This window comes from Miscanthus floridulus, chromosome 19 (genome assembly GCF_019320115.1).
Source record: "Miscanthus floridulus cultivar M001 chromosome 19, ASM1932011v1, whole genome shotgun sequence".
NCBI lineage: Eukaryota > Viridiplantae > Streptophyta > Magnoliopsida > Poales > Poaceae > Miscanthus > Miscanthus floridulus.
In genome coordinates, this window is record NC_089598.1 from 82,611,406 (window position 1) to 82,630,535 (window position 19,130).

The 19,130-nt window shown below is 54.9% G+C and overlaps 1 protein-coding gene across 1 annotated transcript; it reads left to right on the forward strand.

The window, feature by feature from the left end:
* Positions 1–8,893: 8,893 nt before the first annotated feature.
* Positions 8,894–10,320, forward strand: LOC136526265 (uncharacterized). Its single transcript, XM_066518993.1, has 3 exons — positions 8,894–8,926; positions 9,012–9,413; positions 9,841–10,320. The coding sequence occupies exons 1-3, from the start codon at positions 8,894–8,896 to the stop codon at positions 10,318–10,320; spliced, it is 915 nt and encodes a 304-aa protein (XP_066375090.1).
* The last annotated feature ends 8,810 nt before the right edge of the window (positions 10,321–19,130 follow it).

Genomic DNA, 19,130 nt, shown 5'->3' on the forward strand with positions numbered 1-19,130 from the left:
ATCCCATAGTGCATTCTTTGTGTTCTCTGGTACCTCTTTCTAGTTACGGATTGCTGGGTTTAATTTATCTCTTACTAGGGCCCCGATCGCATTACGAAATCGTCCTCTTAATTCCTTCGGCTTAAGGATCTCCCCTACTGGCCTGACCTCCGTTATCACATAGCATGCTTTATCTGGATATAGATTTCCTTTTCTATCCCCTAGTTTCCTCTTAGGCTGGATAGTCGTGGTTGTGTCTTGAGGTTATGGAGCAGAGGCATCATGATCCGTCTCTGTGGCTGTTGCCTCTACTCTCCTTTCCTCTACTCCGTCTTGTCCAACGAGATGTCGCGGACGTCGATGTCGTCTTTTCCGAGTTTCAGGAGGGACCTATATATACGACAGGTCAAAGTGTTAGCAAAGGTAACACAGCCAAAGCTTTAGCAAAATTTACAAGCTAAGGCTTTTTCCCTATCTTCTCGTTCGGGTCAAAATCCTTATCCAAATCTTCCTCTGTTGGCCTCCTTCTGGCTTCACGTGGGAAAGGATTCTTGGGACTTTCATATCCCTCTTCTGAGTTATCATCATCATCATCCTCTTCTTCTTCGCCTTCGGTAGCCTCTCCTGCTCCCCCTTCCTCCTCGTCACACTGCTCCTGAGTAAGCATCACTTCTAGATCCTTTTCTACCTTGTTATCGAACTGTTCCTGAGTAAGTTGGTCCTCTAGTGCTTGCTCCTCAAGGGATGGCTGCTCATCATGCTCGGGGCATCGGGCTGCACTGTCTGGTGTCCACGATATTATTTCACGCTTTGTTCTAATAGATGCAATAAAGTATGCTTTAGGTACGTGATAAGGTATAAGAAATAAAAAGGTCTATAAAACAAAGCAGTCCTATAAAACAACAATATATCAAAAAATGAGAAGTAACAGTAGTAGAGGCCTTAGAAACATGTCAATCATCATCTGATCTTGAACTTGGAGCATCAAGGCATCATAACAGAGAAGAGAGGAGAAGGTAATGTAGGGGCGGCTGCTAATGATGCCAAGTTCCTCACAAGTTCTTGATCATCAGCTCATATTCCATATAATGTATGGACTTAAACAATTTCATCATCGACAAAACAAAGGAAAGGAGAGGAGAGGGGAGATTTGGCAAAAAAAAGCAACAGCTGCTTAACAAACATAGAGAGGAAAAGGTGTAAAAAAGCAGCTGCTGCTTTCCAAAAAATAGCTGACTGCTGCCACATGGTTGGAAGACCCCTGCAGATCAAAATCTGGTAACTTAGATGTGGTAAATAATAGATTAGAGTAGAGGAGGAGTAATAGTAGATAGAGTAATAGTAGAGGAGTAGAGTAGAGGAGGAGTAGAGAAGTGTAGCAGCCAGTAGTTAAGAGTTGCAGCCAGCAACTAGGGAAGAGAGTAGAGTAGATAGAGTAATAGTAGTTCAGTAGAGTAGAGTAGTAGTAGTTCAGTATAGTAGTAGTAGTAGTCTTGCTGCTGTTGCTACGCACACACCAGAGATGGCCTGGTGGATCAGCAGGCTTGGCCGAGCAGCCTTGGTGCTGTTACGCACACACCAGAGAGAGAGTGGTACAAATGGAGATAGCTACTAAAAAATGAACCTGAAATTGACAAGCAAACAGACCAGCTAATAGTTGCCAGGCTAAATTCCAATACTCAAATTGCCAAAACAGGAACCCATGACGAAACAGGAAAAAAAAAGTTAATAGTACGCTTTCGCTGAAATGGATGCCACTTGCACTTAATAATAGCAAATTGATTCATGCCAGCAAGCAACAAAGCAATAATATAAGCAAGCATGTTCTAGCTTCACAAAAAAACATAGTCGGCCTAAGCAAGATCAACAAACCAGAAAGAAAAGCCTTTACTAGATTAAATTTGAAGGTGACCACTTAATAGTTTCATAAGCTGAACCTCTACACAACAGGTTTAGTGTATTAACTTAACTCTATGCTAACCATTAAAATATTTGGATGGACATAACAAAGCAAGGATCCACAGAAGTAGAAACCAGCAAAGTTAACTTGATCAAGCATTAACAACAAGTTGAAAACAGCTGTGTAAAAGAAAGACATTTGCTTCACCCTACAGTTTAATTAACTCAACTTCTCAAACAATAAAGCTCAGTCTAAACCTAGAGAACAATATTAGTTGGAGTTTGAAAACTATATACCGTCTACAGCCCACATACAGGAACCATGCTCTATTGAAGCTATACAAATAGGCAAATCATGTAATTACAAGATCTGAAATTTCAGGACAACAGCAGTACAATTGAAAGAATAAATCATAGCCAGAGTTCTAGATCACAGACAACTATGTTCTTTAACATTTTGGAAAGCTTTTGAAGTTCTACACATCTTTCTAGTTATAATATAGACTTGATTTCTATGTTAACAGGGTCGAAAAGTATAAAGAAGCATTGCTGCGCAGACATAGACACAACCTGATAGGAAAGTTTAGAAATTCATATCTGGAGTTCTAGCCAACCAAAAATATTGTTCTTTAACAATTTGGAAATCTTAAGAAAAACACTAAAACTACTTAGTTATCAACAGGAGCTAATTTTCAAGCTAACATGGTCGAATTATACAAAATCTCAGTACAACACACCGCAAAATCCTGACAGCAAACTTCAAAATTTCATAGCTCCCAAACCGGATAGGATAAAATCATGAAATTTTTAGGACAACAAAGATACTTAAATTATCTACCACTTTTATATTGTCTAGGTTCACATAAAAGGTCATTTAAAGCATGAAATTTTTTTCTAACCAAAACTATGCCAACAAAAAAAATTTAAGCACACACATCAAATGTTCTTTTATGCATTTCAGTACTTAAATCCATATTAGGACAGCACCTCTAACTAAGAAAACTGTAATGAAAACAGTAGCTAATGCCACCTCTAACTAAGAAATCTGTAATGGCACAATAGCAGACAACAACAAATATTCCATGCTCCAAAAGGAACAAGCATCAGGAACCATAATTGATAAAATAACATTATGTATGCATGGTAGTCATATAGCATTTCGTAAAATTGAAAAAATAACATTATGTATGCATGATAGTCATGTTGCTTCAGTACATCTCATACAGACCAAGATAACAGAACTACCTATGTATATCATGACTAGCTATGATATCTCAAGAAGTGCAGACCTGTAGTATTCTGCAAAGCAAGATGTTTTTAGAATAATATGTGGCCATAGATGCCTAGCACAACGCCTCAATTAAATGTGTGATTTAATTAAGCTGAAATCTAAATAAACTAGACTAGAAACGCCAAAGCAAATTAGCTAGCATAACCGTAAGACCCGATGCAGAATCCATATGCTAATTTAACAAGTACAGCTACTACAAAGTATATGTTGCAGAACCAGCAGACTTAGATATCCTCGGTAATGAATCATAGATTCAATCGACGACAACAACAACCTAGCGCCCATGTAACAAAATAAATCGATAGATGAATTTATATTTGAAAGCCTTCAAAACAAAGCCAAAAGCCAATACACATATAGAGACTGAGACAGATTGGTACTAACCTAGACTCCGTGGGGCCGACAGCTAGTGCAATGAGCTACTGGAGCAGAGGTAGCTGGCCTGAGGAAGACAGGAAGAGCAGATCGGCGGCTTCAGGACAATGAGCGGACAGACAGCATAGGCAACCGTGGGCCGGGCGTCAGCTCGCCCATGAGGAAGGGGAGACACCGGCGACGGCCATGGCACAGGGCGTCCAGCGCGCGAGGACAAAACCAACACCCCAGTGGCTCTGACCCAGCTGGATCCACCAACAGCTTCAGCGGGGAGGCGCGGAGCGGGCCAAAGTGGCAGCGGCCGCTGAGCCACCGCCTGCTCTACGTGCAGGGAAAGTGACAGGAGGGGGCGCACAGGTGCGGGGAGGGGGCATGCGGCTACGAAGATGGGGTGCGGGGGTGCGCCGCGCGGCCGGGTGTGCCACGGCACCTCAAGGTCGGAAACTCGCCGCCGGCCAGTTGGAAACCCTAGAGCGGGGAGGAGAAGGCGCGCGGGTGCGGGGAGGGGGCGCGCAGGTGTGGAGAAGGGGCACGCGGGTGCGGGGAAGGGGCGCGGGCCGACGTCGGGACAGGTCCAGGAGGCGGCGTTGGCGGGGCAGCCTGACGGCGTCGGAGGAAGAAGAGAGCGCTCAACAGGCAACACCCGTGCGCCCCCTACAAATATTTATAGTCGGGACGATTTGTAGGGGTGGTTTCTGATCCAGCCGCCCCTACAAATGCATTTGTAGGGGCGGTTCCTGATCCAACCGTCCCTACAAATATTTTTAATTTTTTTAAATTAATAATTATGTATTTTTTATATCATAAAAACACAAATTAATATAAAAACAATTATGTATATGCACAAATATAATATTTTGTATTATTCTATATATGAAGAAATATATATATAAACTATTGTAGTCAAAACAATATAGAAAACAAAAAAACAAAAATTAAAATTTTAAATTTTAAAACTTTGACTATAATTTTATAACATTAAATGAAATAAAATAAAAATGTTGTAAACATAAAAGTTGTATAACTCATCAACATGTACAACTTTTATTTTGGTCATCTTGTCATGTGACTTTGCTTGTAGTAGGGGGTTACAAGCACTATGAGAGAGGGAGCTAGTCCCAGGTCTCGGCGGGAAGTGATGTGGGCTGCTTGAGACGTTGCTCTCAGGCGGCAGGGAAAGGTGCGTGTTACAGGGTGTTGCTCTTCGTGAGTGCCCCTCACCCCCCCAGAAATGGCCCAAGTCCTTTCCTTTTATAGTTTGAAGGGAGGACAAGGGAAGTACATGTGCTAACTATACAGCGTCGTGCGAACAGATGCGGCGTGTCTGAGCCTTGTAGCCTGTTCCTGTGGCGGTGTGGTCATCGGAGTGGTCCGTCCTTGGAGCGCTGGGGCGACGTGCTGGTCACATCAGATCCTGTGCGTCATGGGAGCTCCAGGTCTGCCTCGGAGCAGGTGCGGCGGTCAGCGTGCGGGTCGCTGTGGATTAACTGCGCGCGAGGTCGCGGCTCGGTTGGTGTCGAGGCCGAACCATGGTGGGGGGTCTCGGCAGACGTGAATCCTAAGATAGCCGAGACCCTGGCGTAGAGTGCCGAGGCCTGGAGGGAGCGGTCGATCTGGTACACTGGTTTAGAGGCGATGATGACCTGAGCCAGACTTCCCATGCCGCATTGTCTTCGGGGCGGAGATTGCGGGGCATAGTGCAGGCGCTGATCATGGGCACAGCGCCAGAATACAGTGGCCGGTAATCCTCACCGCGCCCTGTCTCAGCCGGTATGGTGTTGATGCGACTTCTTGTCCCGTCGGCCACTCCGTGGTGTCGAGCCACCGTCCGGCTGAGATCGCGGGAGTGGTTGACGCATTAATAGGACGTGACATGTTGTCGGGAAGATCGGTCGAGGCGGGAGCGACGGGTTATTGACAAGCCAGCCTTGAGCGATACGGAGAATAGCTACCTCATTCGAGGCTGTACGCACAGGGCCTCGGGCGAGACGGAGATTGGGCTCCTTGCCGAGGCCTTTCGTGAGAGGCCTCGCGCGAGGCAGAGATTTCGTCAGGGCACCGAGACCTCCCGTGCAAGGCCTCAAGCGAGGCGGAGAGCCGGTGGGCTTCGGACGGGGCCAGTGATGAACCCATGGCTTACCTTCTGGCTTCGTTGTTGATGGGATTTAAGTGACTCTTTTGGTGTATGCTCGGGGTACCCCATTCTATGGTACCCGACAGTAGCCCTCGAGCCTCGGGGGGAGTGCGTGCACTCTCCCTGAGGGTTTGTCGAGACTTGGCTTGTAGCCGCTCCTGTAGGGATTGTGTTTTGCTTCTTGAGGTTTTGGTGGGTGCGCGCAAGCGCACCCGCCGGGTGTAGCCCCCGAGGCCCTGGAGGAGTGGAATCATTCCTCTAGGGGCTTTTTTTGTGTTTTGAGTGAGGAGTTTTTATCGTATTTGCCGAGCCCACAAGTGCGAGTTCGGGTCATGGGGTCTCAGCAAGGTTGCAGCAAGAGCCCCCTGGCCTCTGCACGGAGCAAGAGGTCCGTCAGGGGTTCCCCTAGCTTTTTGTACGACCCTCACGCTTCCTTTTTGCTCGGAAGGAGGGGTGGAATGTGCCAGGCTACCCTCAGTGGGCACGAGCATTGGCACTTTCGGTGAGCTATTATCGGGTAAGTCCGAGTGGAGGCCCGTGCCCTGTTCGTAAGGGGATGTCTAGCGGTCTAGAGACACACTCCAAGAGTACCAGAGGGTTTCTCTAGTGGGTGCCGAGGCCGTTCGCTGGGCCTCGGTGGCTCGGTGCCTCCCTACGGTGGGATCCCATTCAGAGACCTCCCTGCCGGTCTCGAACACGACTTAGGATGCCCCGAGCGACTGTTTGCTTGGGCCTCAGCCATTCGTGGGCTCGCCCATAGTCGTCCCTGACTTTGTTGCCCTAGGGCGGCTGTCGAAACCTCAGGGGGCCCAGCCTTCGAACCCCTGGACCGTAACGGGCCCGGTGCCCTTTATCATATTTGTAACGAAACTTCTAGCGCGGGCTTAGGTCGTTTGTCTTTGTCTTGGGTGCAGGAGGAGCCCCTGAGCCTCCGCCTAGAGCGAGAGGGCAGTCAGGGGTCCCCTGGCTTTTTTGTTCAACCCTCACATATCCTTTTCGTTCGGACGGAGGGGTTGTTTGTCGAGCCCATTCGGGTGCGAGCCGGAGCCGCTGGGTCTCGGCAAGGTTGCAGGAAGAGCCCCCTAGCCTCTACACGGAGCGAGAGGGCCGTCGGGAGCTCCCCTGGCTTTTTGTACGCCCCTCGCGTGTGAGGGTTTGTTTGCCGAGGCCCCTTTGGGAGCGAGCCTGGGTCGTGGGGTCTCGGCAAGGTTGTAGGAAGGGCTCCCTAGCCTCTGCACGGAGCGAGAGGGCCATTGGGAGCTCCCCTGGCTTTTTGTATGACCCTCGCGCTTCCTTTTTGCTCGGAAGGAGGGGTTGTTTTGCCGAGCCTCCTCGAGTGCGAGCCGGGGCCACGAGGTCTCGGCAAGGTTACAGGAAGAGCCCCCTAGCCTCTGCACAGAGCAAGAGGTCCGTTAGGGGTTTGCCTGGCTTTTTGTACGACCCTCACACTTCCTTTTTGCTCGAAAGGAGGGGTGGAATGTGCCAAGCTACCCTCGGTGGGCACGAGCGTTGGCACTTCCAGTGAGCTGTTTATCGGGTAAGTCCGAGTGGAGGCCCATGCCCCATTCGCTAGGGGACGGCTAGCGGTCCAGAGACGCACTCCAAGAGTACCGGAGGGTTTCTCTAGTGGGTGCCGAGGCTGTTTGCTGGGCCTCGGTGGCTCGGTGCCTCCCTATGGTGGGATCCCATTCGAAGACCTCCCTGCCGGTCTCAGACATGACTTAGGGCGTCCCAAGCGTTTCGCTTGCTTGGGTCTCGGCCCCGTATGGGCTCGCCCGCGGTCGTCCCTGACTCTGTTGTCCTGGAGCGACTGTCGAAACCCCTAGGGGCCCAGCCTTTGAACCCCTAGACCGTAATAGGCTCAGAGCCCGATTCCTTCATCTAAAAGGAATAGGGTGGGGGGAATATCTTCCCCATCGGCTCGGCAATGGCTGGTGCACCTTTTGAGGCGGTTTTCTAGGGAGGCGGAACAACGCCTGCTGCTGCAGTAGTCGGGCGCGACGTGGTGGATGGGACATAACTGTTCCCGCAGTTAATGAGAAAAAGGTGGGCGCGTGGGCGGTAAAATCAGATCGGGGTTAACCACGCTTGATCCAGGGGAAACTTCCCCGATTTCATCGCCTATCCATTTCGCCTTCTCCCCGCATAAATACGCAAAGAGCCTTGCCCCTCCTCACCTTACCTTGCCTGTGTTAGCTCTACCCCCATTGAGCCATCGCTAGAGCAGCGGGTGCCGGGAAGAAGAAGGGAGAAGAGCGAGCCAGGAAGAGAGCGAGAAAGAGAGAGAGAAAAAAAAACTCACCGCCGCATTCGATCCCTCCACCGCATCCATGGCCGGTGACATCGTTGTCATTGAGGTGGACCTTTGGGATCCATCTGACGTCACCGTGGAGATGCTTTAGTCGCTCATCGATGGTAGACTCCTTCGTCTGGTGACGGACCCCAACAGGCCAAAGTGGATCGCTCCGTCGAGCGAGCCGAAGCCGAGGCCTCGCGACGGTTACGTCGTGAGCTTCGTCTCCTTTCACGAGCGCGGCCTCGGCGTCTCGGCAGATTGGTTCATGCAGGCGCTCCCACACTACTACGGTGTGGAGCTCCACAACTTCAACCCCAACTCCATCACACAGGCGGCCATCTTCGTTGCCGTCTGTGAGGGGTACTTGGGGATTGCTCCCCATTGGGAGTTGTGGCTCCACCTCTTCCGGGCGGGGCATACCACTAAGCCGACGGGCACGTCGGGCACGAGGAAAGCGATGAGGGCCAGCGGCTACACTCTCCAAGTGCGCCAGGACCGCCAGCACCTCTACATCTTGGCCCAGCTTGCGTCATCCAATCACCGATGGTACATGAGCTGGTTCTACCTTCGCAACGACGATGGAGGACTTCCCCCCTACACTGGGCGGATTGTGGGGAGCTGCCCGGAGAGGTGGAAGTACAGCGTCCTGAGGGAGGATCAGCCCAAGCTGCAGCCGCTTCTGGAGGGGCTGGAGAGGCTACGGGGCCGTGGCCTTACCGCGGCTGTAGTCGTGGCTGCCTTCCACCACTGGAGGGTGCTGCTGCTGATGGCTCGGCGACGACGCCTGTTCGAGATGAGGCTGGGTGAGCCCAATGAGGGCATCCGAATGTCCTCCTCCGCCCTTTCTAATGAGGAAATTCTTCATCGGGTGGGGGAGACGGTGGAGGCAAAGCTGAGGGGCGGCAACCTGACACCCATCATGATGCGCCCGTCGTGGGGGTTCCTCTCGCTGGTAAGTCATGCGCTGCTGTAGCCCCCAAGCCTCCTCCGTTTCTCCTTACTTCTCGTTCCCTTATGCGCGTTCGCCGTTCCTATAGGGGATGAGGGACGTGCGCGCCTCTCCGCCACCCGTTCCCGAGGACGCGAGGCGGTGGGCGATCAACTTGGCGCACACCGAGGCGCAGAAAAAGCGGAAAGACGCCAAGGCGGCGAAATGCATGAAGAAGATCCTCGCGCACGAGGAACTAGATAAGCATTGCCAGCAGCAAAGGAAGGATGGCCTCCCATTGGAGGAATCCCCGTCGCCGTCGCTGTCGACGGAGGCCTCGGACGGGGATGACGAGGGCGAGATGGGGCACGGTCCCCTGGACCATCTCCCTGACGTAGGGGAGGCGGTGCTCGAGGCGTCGGCTAGCTACCCGGCACCCCCAGGAGGAGGAGGAGGAGCAGACCCGGGGTCGGCAATTGCCCGCTCCAGGGCCGAGGCCGACACGCCCGAGGCGCGGGCGTTGGGCAAACACGCCGTCAGCCCGGTGGGCTCGGCGGCGGCGGTGGAACAAGTGGCGGCGGAGGCGACGCAACTGCCCTCGCAGAGGACCGAGGGGGCATCGAGGTCCGTTGAGGACCAACTGGCACCGATGGACACGGAGGTCATGCCTCTGCCGCCGCCACCGCCTTTGCGGACAAGGGTCACCGTGGCGAAGCGGTTGCCGCCCCGCTCGAGGTAGGTGTATTTTTGGTGGGGTCCCAGTGCCTTCTGTTCATTCTTTTGTCTTGTGTTGACCCTGTGATCGTCTTGTCCTTAGCCGGAAGCGGCCTGTGGAGGTGCCTACCTTGGCGCCCCTTAAAGCGCTCAAGGTTAACCCCGGCTCCACCGCCCACTGGGTGGCGGAGGCGCAAGCCGCCCTACAACATGGCGTGGCATAGGCGAAGGCCGACCCGAAGGAGCCAGCCACCCAAGGAGGGGCTGCTGAGGTGGCCCTGACACAGGAGGGGGAGGGAGCGCCTCTGCCCCGTGATGGCGAGGCCCATGGGTCGGATGCGGCCGAGGTTCCTTTGGCCGTCGAGACCACTGGGACCGAGGTCCCCGAGGTTTCACAGGCCGGGGCGACGGAGGCTGCGGCGCCCAGGACCATCGAGGCCGCTGCGGCGGGCACCAGAGCCCCCGCGACCGCCGAGGCCACGATGGCGGAGGCCGGAGCCCCCGAGACCACCAAGGCCATGATGGCAGAGGCCGGAGCCCCCGGGACCACCGAGGCCACGATGGAAGAGGCCAGAGCCCCCAGGACCACCGATGCTGATGTGATCGTGGCGGGGATGCCAGCCCAGGAAGTGGAGATGAAGGCGGCAGAGGCCTTGGTGGCACCCTTGGTTCAAGGCCCGCCGCCGTTGCGGGAGAGCACCTAGGAGGTGGAGATTCTTCTTATCTCCTCCGACGATACTTCCCGAGCGCAGGAGATGGCTGGCGCCGAGGTGGACGGTGTCGTGGAACAGCCGGTTCCAACCCTGGGCGAGGGAAGCTCAGCCCTCGCATGGGTGCGACCCGAGCCCCGCGGGTGGAACCACCCATGTGTCCTGTGGCAAAGCCGGGATGATCCTGAGGCAGAGCCTCTATTTGCTCTTGAGGACGCGGCCGAGGGCGGTCGCTGGGACACGTTCGAGCAATATCGCCAGTTGGCGGAGCGGTCTCTATGGACGGTGCTGTTCGTGGTGGCCAACGATTTGCTCGGAGTTGCCCAGGTTCGTGCTTTCTTTTCCCATGCGGTGGTCTTTTCTGAGTTTTCTTTGTAGGGATTGACCCCTGTTCTATTTCCCCCAGGAGCTCGAGACCCGATCTCTTGGGAAGTCGGTCTTCCTCTGCCGGGAGAGGGATGTCTGGGACCAGCTTCAGCGGCAGAAGGGCCTTCTTGCAGGCGCCAACGAGCTCCTATCGGCGCAGAGCGCAGAGGTGGAGGACCTCCGCCTTCATTGTGCCGATGCGAAGGTCAAGGCGGCCATGGCCTAGGAGCAACTCGCCCCTTTGGCGGCGCGGGTCAAGGAATTGGAGGAGGAGCTCACCTGCGTGGCCAGTGATCGGGATGCCTTCAGGTCTCGAGCCGTAGAGGCTACGGCCTCGGCCACGTCTCTTGCTGGGCAGCTAGGGGCGGAACAGAATGTGCACTAGCTGACGAAAGGCGCTTTGGATGAGGCCCTTGCAATGGCTGAGGCCTAGCGAACCGAGGCTGTGGTTTGGAGGGGAAAGGCCGAGGGTGAGTCCTAATCCCTTCATTTTATTCGCTTTTTCTTACGTTCATTCCCTAACTTCCTCGTGTGACGCAGAGCTGGGGAGTGAAGCTTCCAGGGCGGCGAGGCTTCTCGGGTCGAGGCTCAGCGCCTGAAGGAGAAAGCCGAGGCCTTTTGGGTCGAGGCCTGACACTGGGAGCTTAAGGCCAAGGGTGAGTTCCGTAGGCTTCCGTCCCTTTTTAGCTTGCTTTTTCTCTCGCTCAACCCCATTCTGTTTTCCGTGGTGCAGAGTCAGAGGCGGAGGTTACCCAGGCAGCCGAGGTTTCCAGTGTGGTGCAGACGGTGCTCGAGACCGAGATCGGGGAGCACGAGGCACTGAAGAGTGCCGCCCGTGCCACCTGCGAGGCCCTGGTGGTCGAGGGGGTTCAGTTAGGCAGCTCCCTTGGGAGTCGTCTGATTGCGCTGAGCGGTCAAGTGCGTGAGCAGCTCCGAGGAGCACTGCATACGGGCGTCAAGCGTGCACTGGCCGTCATCGCCTCGCACTATGTTGGTGTTGACCTTCAAGCCATCAGCGATGGCTATGTCTTGCCCGATGATGACGATGAGGCCGACGAGGTGGTGACGAAGCTATTGGAGGCGGCGGAAGGCCCTGGCACCGCGCTGGCAACGTTGTTTGAAGAGGAGGTGGTCCCTCCCCCGCCATCTGCCGATGCCAGAGGTGCTGAGCCTTGACCTAGGCCCAAGCGGCCATGTAAATAGAGTAGGAATTGAATTTGTATCGTAATGCTTGTGGCCGTCGAGGCCTTTCTTTTTAAAGTACTCATGTTTCTTTAATCGTTTGTCTTGTATTTCTGAGCCTCTGCCCTCTTGTTGTCTCCGATCTGATTTCTTTGCAAAAAAAACCCTTTGGAGCCTAAGTCGTCCCCTAGGCGAAAGGTGGTGAGGGAGCGCCGTAGCCCGGAGGCTTAGGCCGTCTCGTGACTCTACCGGCCTTCTGGCCCTGAGACGGGCTTTTGGTCCTTGGGTTTTCTGCAACCGATTCATCAGAGCGTGCTAGAGGGTTTGGCGTAGGATTTTTTTTTCAAAAAACGACTAAAAAATGGCGCGTGGGACTTAGGGGGAATCCCCCATCTAGCCCCCGAGGGAGATTCGGTTCTGCGGAGGTAGAGCCGAGTCTTCCTTACAGTGTCATCGTATTGCCGAGACCAACGATGGGCTCGGGGGGTTTCTCAAAAAATTAGAACAATTAAAGAACGATTTTCAATTGTATTCCGAGAAACAATATATACAATGCTTGAAATTTTAAGGATAAAATCGACGTAGCTGTTCTATGTTCCAAGCGTTGGTGAAGATTTGGCCCTTCTTGTTGGCTAGCTTGTAGGTCCCGGGCTTTAGCACTTGGGCGATGATGTACGGTCCTTCCCATGGCGGGGTCAGCTTGTGGCAACCCTTGTTGCTCTGCGCCAGCCTCAACACCAGGTCGCCTACCTTCAAGTCTCGACTTCGGATGCACCGGGCCTGATAGCGTCGTAGGGTTTGCTGGTATTTAGCCGAGTGCAGCAGCGCGACGTCTCGGGCTTCCTCCAGTTGGTCGAGGGCGTCCTCTCGGGTGGTGCGGTTACTTTGTTCGTTATAGGCCTGTAGCCTTGGGGAACCATATTCCAAGTCAGTGGGGAGGATGGCCTCGGCCCCATAGACCAGGAAGAAAGGCGTGAACCATGTGGCTCGGCTTGGGGTGTTCCTCAGGCTCCAGATGACTGATGGGAGTTCGACGAGCCATTTGTTGCCAAACTTCTTCAACTGGTTGTAAATTCTTGGCTTGAGGCCTTGTAGGATCATGCCGTTGGCACGTTCTACTTGGCCATTGGTCCTTGGGTGTCCTACGGCCGACCAGGACACACGGATGTGGTGGTCGTCGCAAAACGTCAAGAATTTTTTGCCGGTGAACTATGTCCCGTTGTCGGTGATGATGGTGTTAGGGACCCCGAACCTGTGGATAATGTCAGTGAAGAACAGCACTGCTTGCTTGGATTTGATTCGATTGATCGAACGAGCCTCGATCCATTTGGAGAACTTGTCAATTGATACCAGTAGATGGGTGTAGCCCTCGGGGGCCTTTTGCAGAGGCCCAACCATGTCAAGCCCCCACACGGCGAACGGCCACGTGATGGGGATGGTTTGGAGGGCCTAGGCCGAGAGATGTGTCTGCCGAGCATAGTACTGGCATCCTTCGTAGGAGCGTACTAGCTTGCTGGCGTCGGCGACCGCCGTCGGCCAGTAGAACCCTTAGCGGAAAGTGTTTCCCATGAGCGTCCGAGTCGCCTCATGGTGCCTGCAGGCCCCTGCGTGCAAGTCCCAAAGCAGGGCTCGGCCTGCCTCGGTGGTGATGCATCATTGGAGGACACCGAAGGGACTTCGCCTGTACAATTCGTTATTGTAGAGGACGTAAGTCTTGGCTCGGCGTGCAAGCCATCGGGCTTCGGTCCTGTCACTAGGAAGCTCCCCCCGATCAAGCCAATCAAGGAACGAGATTCGCCAATCTGCGTCTTGGTCGGTCTGGGGAGGCTCAGTGCTGACTTCCATGATCTCGGGCTTGGTCGATAGAGTCTCGGCAGTAGAGGGGGCGTCGAGCCCCGTTGTGGGTTCGACCGGTGGGCCCTCCTCTGCTACTAAGGTGTAGTCAATGGAAGGTTTGTGGAGGTCCCTGGCAAAGATGTTCGGGGGGACCGGAGTCCATGCCGAGGCCATCTTTGCCAGTTCGTCGACGGCCTCGTTGTACTTCCGTGCGATGTGGTTTAGTTTGAGACCGTCGAACTTGTCTTCTAGGCGATGTACCAACTTGTAGTAAGCCTCCATTCTGGGGTCGAGGCAGTTTGACTCCTTCATGACTTGATCGACGACGAGCTGTGAGTCGCCCCGGACGTCGAGACGCCGTACCCCAAGTTCGATGGAGACTTGCAAGCCATAGACGAGGGCCTCGTACTCGGCCGCGTTGTTGGAGGCGGCAAAGTGGAGCCGCACCATGTAGCGCATGTGTACTCCGAGGGGCGAGATGAAGAGGAGACCCACGCCTGCCCCGGTCTTCATCAGAGACCTATCGAAGTACATGGTCCAGCATTCTGTCTGGTCTTGAGCAGGTGGTAATTGGGTGTCGGTCCACTCAGCCACAAAATCAGCCAAGACCTGAGACTTAATCTATTTCCGAGGCGCAAATGTCAAGGCTTCCCCCATAAGCTCGACGGCCCACTTGGCTATCCTTCCTAAGGCTTCCCGGTTATGGACTATCTCTCCCAAGGGGAAAGATGATACCACGGTCACTGGGTGGGACTCGAAGTAGTGACGCAGCTTGCGCCGGGCCAGGACTACGGCATAGACCAGCTTCTGGATATGGGGGTAGCATGTTTTGGTCTCAGAGAGCACTTCGCTGATGAAGTAAACAGGTCATTGGGTAGGTAGAGCATGCCCCTCTTCCTGCCTTTCTACTACTATGGCAGCGCTGACCACTTGGGTCATTGCGGCGACGTAGAGTAAGAGGGCCTCATCCCTGGCCGAGGGTACCAGGACGGGAGGATTTGTGAGCAGTGCTTTGAGCCTGTCGAGGGCTTCTTTGGCCTCGAGGGTCCAAGAAAAGCGCTCGGATTTTCTCAAGAGTCAGTACAGAGGCAAGCCTTTTTCACCGAGGCGCGAGATGAAGCGGCTCAGGGCCGCAAGGCATCCCATGACCCTCTGCACTCCTTTGAGGTCTCTGATTGGTCCCATGCTGGTTACGGCCGAGACCTTCTCTGGGTTGGCTTCGATGCCGCGCTCCAAGACTATGAATCCCAAGAGCATGTCTCAGGGGACCCTGAACACACACTTCTCGGGATTGAGCTTGATGCCCTTCTCTCTAGGGCATTTGAAGGCTATCTTCAAGTCGTTGACGAGATCTTCGGCCTTTCTGGACTTGACCATGATGTCGTCCACATAGGCCTCGATGGTTCACTCAATGTGGTTGCCAAAGACCTAGGTCATGCACCGCTGGTACATGGCCCCCGCATTTCTGAGGCCGAAAGGCATAGTCACGTAGCAGTACATGCCGAATGGGGTGATGAAAGAAGTCGCAAGCTGGTCGGTCTCTTTCATCTTGATTTGATGGTAACTAGAATACGCATCAAGGAAAGACAGGGTCTCGCACCCCGTAGTGGAGTCAACGATCTGATCGATTCGTGGTAATGGGAAGGGGACTTTTGGACAGGCTTTATTCAAACCGGTGTAGTCTACACACATCCTTCATTTCCCATTTTTCTTCCTAACTAATACGGGGTTAGCCAACCACTCTGGGTGGGATACTTCCTTGATGAACCTAGCCGCCAAGAGTTTCTGCACTTCCTCACCAATGGCCCTATGCTTTTCCTCATCGAATCGGCGTAGGCGTTGCTTCACCGGTCTAGAGCCGGCCCAGATGTCCAAGGCGTGCTCGGCGACCTCCCTCAGTATGCCCGGCATGTCCGAGGGACTCCATGCGAATATGTCGGCATTCGCACGGAGGAAGTCGATGAGCACAGCTTCCTATTTGATGTCGAGGGTGGCGCTGATCCTTAGCTCCCGGTCGTCGGGGCAGGCGGGGTCGACCGGGATGAGCTTGATGGCCTCCGCAGGCTCGAACGCCCCCACACGACATTTGGAGTCAGGCGCCTTGCCACTGAGTTGGTCGAGGTTGGCAATGAGGGTCTCGGCCTCCGTGAGAGCCTCGGCGTACTCGATGCACTCGACGTCGCAGTCGTATGCATGTTCGTACGTGGATTCAATCGTGATGATACTACTGGGGCCTGGCATCTTGAGCTTGAGGTAGGTATAGTTGGGGACTGCCATGAACTTGGCATAGCACGGCCACCCCAGGATGGTGTGGTAGGTTCCCCTGAACCCGACCACCTCGAAGGTAAGGACCTCCTTGCGGTAGTTGGAGGGGGTGCCAAAGCAGATGGGAAGGTCGATGCGCCCGAGGGGTCGCGTGCGTTTCCCTGGCACGATGCCGTGGAAAGGTGCGGTGTCGCCTCGGAGCCTCGACCGGTCGATTTCCAAGAGCTCCAGGGTGTTGGCATAGAGGATATTGAGGGTGCTGCCTCCGTCCATCAACACCTTGGTGAGTTGGGTGTTGCCGATGATCGGGTCAACAACAAGTGGGTACTGCTCGGAATTTAGAACATGGTTGGGGTGGTCATCTCGATCAAAGGTGATCACCTCCCGAGACCAGTCGAGGTACTAGGGAGTGGCCACCTTGACCGAGAAGACCTCTCGGTGTTCCCTCTTTCGCTGCCACGCCGTAAGGCACGCCGAGGGTCCACTGAAGATCATGAAGGCATTGTGTACCTCGGAGAACCCGTCGTCCTTGTCATTGTCCCGGTCACCGGTGCCCTTCTGCTTGGTGTCGTCGTCGGGGAGCCCAAGCCTAGCATAGTAACGTCGCAGCATGGAGCAATCCTCGAGGGCGTGCTTTACTGGGCCTTGGTGGTAAGGGCAAGGTTTCTTAAGCATGTCGTCGAAAGGCCTGGGGCCCCTAGGGCCTCGGGGATTCTTGCGTTCTGCGGCCGCGACCAGATCGGCCTCGAGGACGGCTCGCTTCCCCTGGCGATCCTTCTTCTTTCTTTTGGGGAGGTGGGGAACCGAGGCCTCGAGGCCTCATCCCTCCGCTTCCCCTTGGAGAAGTTGGTGGCCCCTACAGCCTCTTCGCCCGAGGTGAAGTTGGTGGCGATGTCGAGGAGCACGGCAGCCGAGCGTAGCACGTTTCAGCCTAACTCTCGGACCAAGTCTCGGCAGGTGGTGCCGGAGAGGAAAGCCGAGACGATCTCTGAGTCGCCGACGCTGGGCAACTCGGTGCACTATTTAGAGAAGCACCGGATGAAGTCTCGGAGAGACTCGTCTGGTTTCTGGCGACAGCTCTTAAGGTCCTAGGAGTTTCCAGGGCGCACGTATGTGCCTTGGAAATTCCCGACGAAGATCCTAACCAAGTCGCGCCAATCGTGGATCTGAGAGGGAGGAAGGTGCTCGTGCCAGGCTCGCGCCGAGTCAGACAAGAGCAAGGGGAGGTTGCGGATGATGAGCAGGTCATCGTCTGCGCCGCCTAGCTGACAAGCCAGGCAGTAATCAGCGAGCCAGAGCTCGGGGTTGGTCTCGCCGCTATACTTGGTGAGGTTGGCTAGCTAGCGAAACCGGGCTGGAAACTGAGCATTGCGGATGGCTCTGCTGAAGACTCGAGGGCCGGGCGGTTCAGGAGAAGGACTACAGTCCTGCTCACTGTCGTAGCGGCCGCCCCGATGCGGATGGTAGCCTCGGGCGGGCCCCTCACTGTCGTGGCGTCGTCGTTGGTCGACCACCTCGTGGTCACCCTACGCCTCGTGTCGGTTGTCGAGGCGGTCATGGACCGAGGGGACCCTGTTGATTATCGGCGCCCGAGCGGGCTCGGGACAAACCGAGGCCTCCCTATTCTGTCGATGTGGTGCTGAGGGGAGGTCCGAGACGGCTTCGCGCTGCCGAGAGGCGGAACTCTCTGCCTGCTGCACCGCGGCGGTCTCGAGGAGATCCCGGAGCTCACCGCAAACCCATCGCCCTTCCATGGTAGAGGGCTCAGGCATCGCGCGCACTAGTATCGCCGCAGCCACGACATTCTAGCTAGCGTGATTGAAGATTGGGGAACGATCGTCCCCTTCGTCGTCGTTGATGCGATGGTGTACATCATGAGCCCGTCACCGGGCTCCTCCGCCGTCACCACAGCCCTGCTACTCCTGCTCGAGAGTGTTTCGGAGTTGTTGCAGAAGGAGCCGATCTTGCTCAACCTTGGCCTGAAGCTCACGGAGCTGCTCCAGGTCCGGGCGTCGAAATTGTCCAAGGGCAAGGTTCTTGTTTCGTACTGCCGGTGGGACAATGCATGAAAGCGTGGCATCGCCCATTCCCTAATGAAGCAGAGTGCGGTTGCCTACCCCCTCGTCCTCGTCGCCCATGCTTGGCATCCCAAGTCCGACGTGGAAGCACTCACGGGAGGGATCGTAAGTACCTTCATCGTCAGAATCGGAGTAGCCAAAGCAATAGTCACTTGCGGCCAAGAAGCGACGCATGGTTTCGTGGTCGTGGAGGTCGGAGAAATCCACTCCAACCCATGCCTCGTCCTCCTCCGAGGAGTCGGCGTGGGTGTGGGTCAAAGCGGTGGTGTCGAAGTCGAAAGCGAAGCGCTGGCGACACTCCAAGAGATCCGCGTGAGCGGAAGCATAGGCGTAAGCATAAGAGGCGGTGGCATTTCTCAACCCGAAGGGGTATGGAGAAGGTGCCATCGCCAGGCTCTGCTCCATCGGGGTTGGCTCCTCAGAGAGTGGTGGAGCGGAGCTTGATGTCAGGGCATCGCCGAGTGCCACCGGTGTTTTTCCCTTGTCCAGGCTCAGGCTAGACAGGTCCCCAACCAGGGACCTTGCGCCAACAGCTGGTCAAGGGATACCGTCAGAGAGCGGCGAGTCGCCCTGGGTTCGCGTAGCATCGGGGTGATCCTGCTTGCATCGTGCCCCACGAGCGCGGCGAGAGCGGCCGCCTAGGCACCGCCTGTGCCTGGGCTGCCGGTGCGTGACGTCGTCGTCGACAGGCGGGGCTCGGGGTGTGAGAAGTACCATGTCATACTCGTGCCCTAGAGACATGAACTCCAGGCTCCCAAACTAGACCACCGTGCCGAGACGCAGCGGTCGTACGGGGTCTGCCATCCGGAACTTGTTGGGATGACGAAACTAACACGTAGAGGCCCCTACCTGGCGTGCCAACTGTCGGTGTTTTGGACCGGGGGATCCTCAACCAACTAGTGAATTTATGCTGCGTGTTCCCAATCCCGGATGGTGATGCAAAGAGACACAAGGCTTATACTGGTTCAGGCAATTGGTGCCCTACGTCCAGTCTGAGAGATCGATCTTGTATTCCTTGCACCAAAGTGCTTGTAGCAGGGGGGTTACAAGCACTATGAGAGAGGGAGCTAGTCCCAG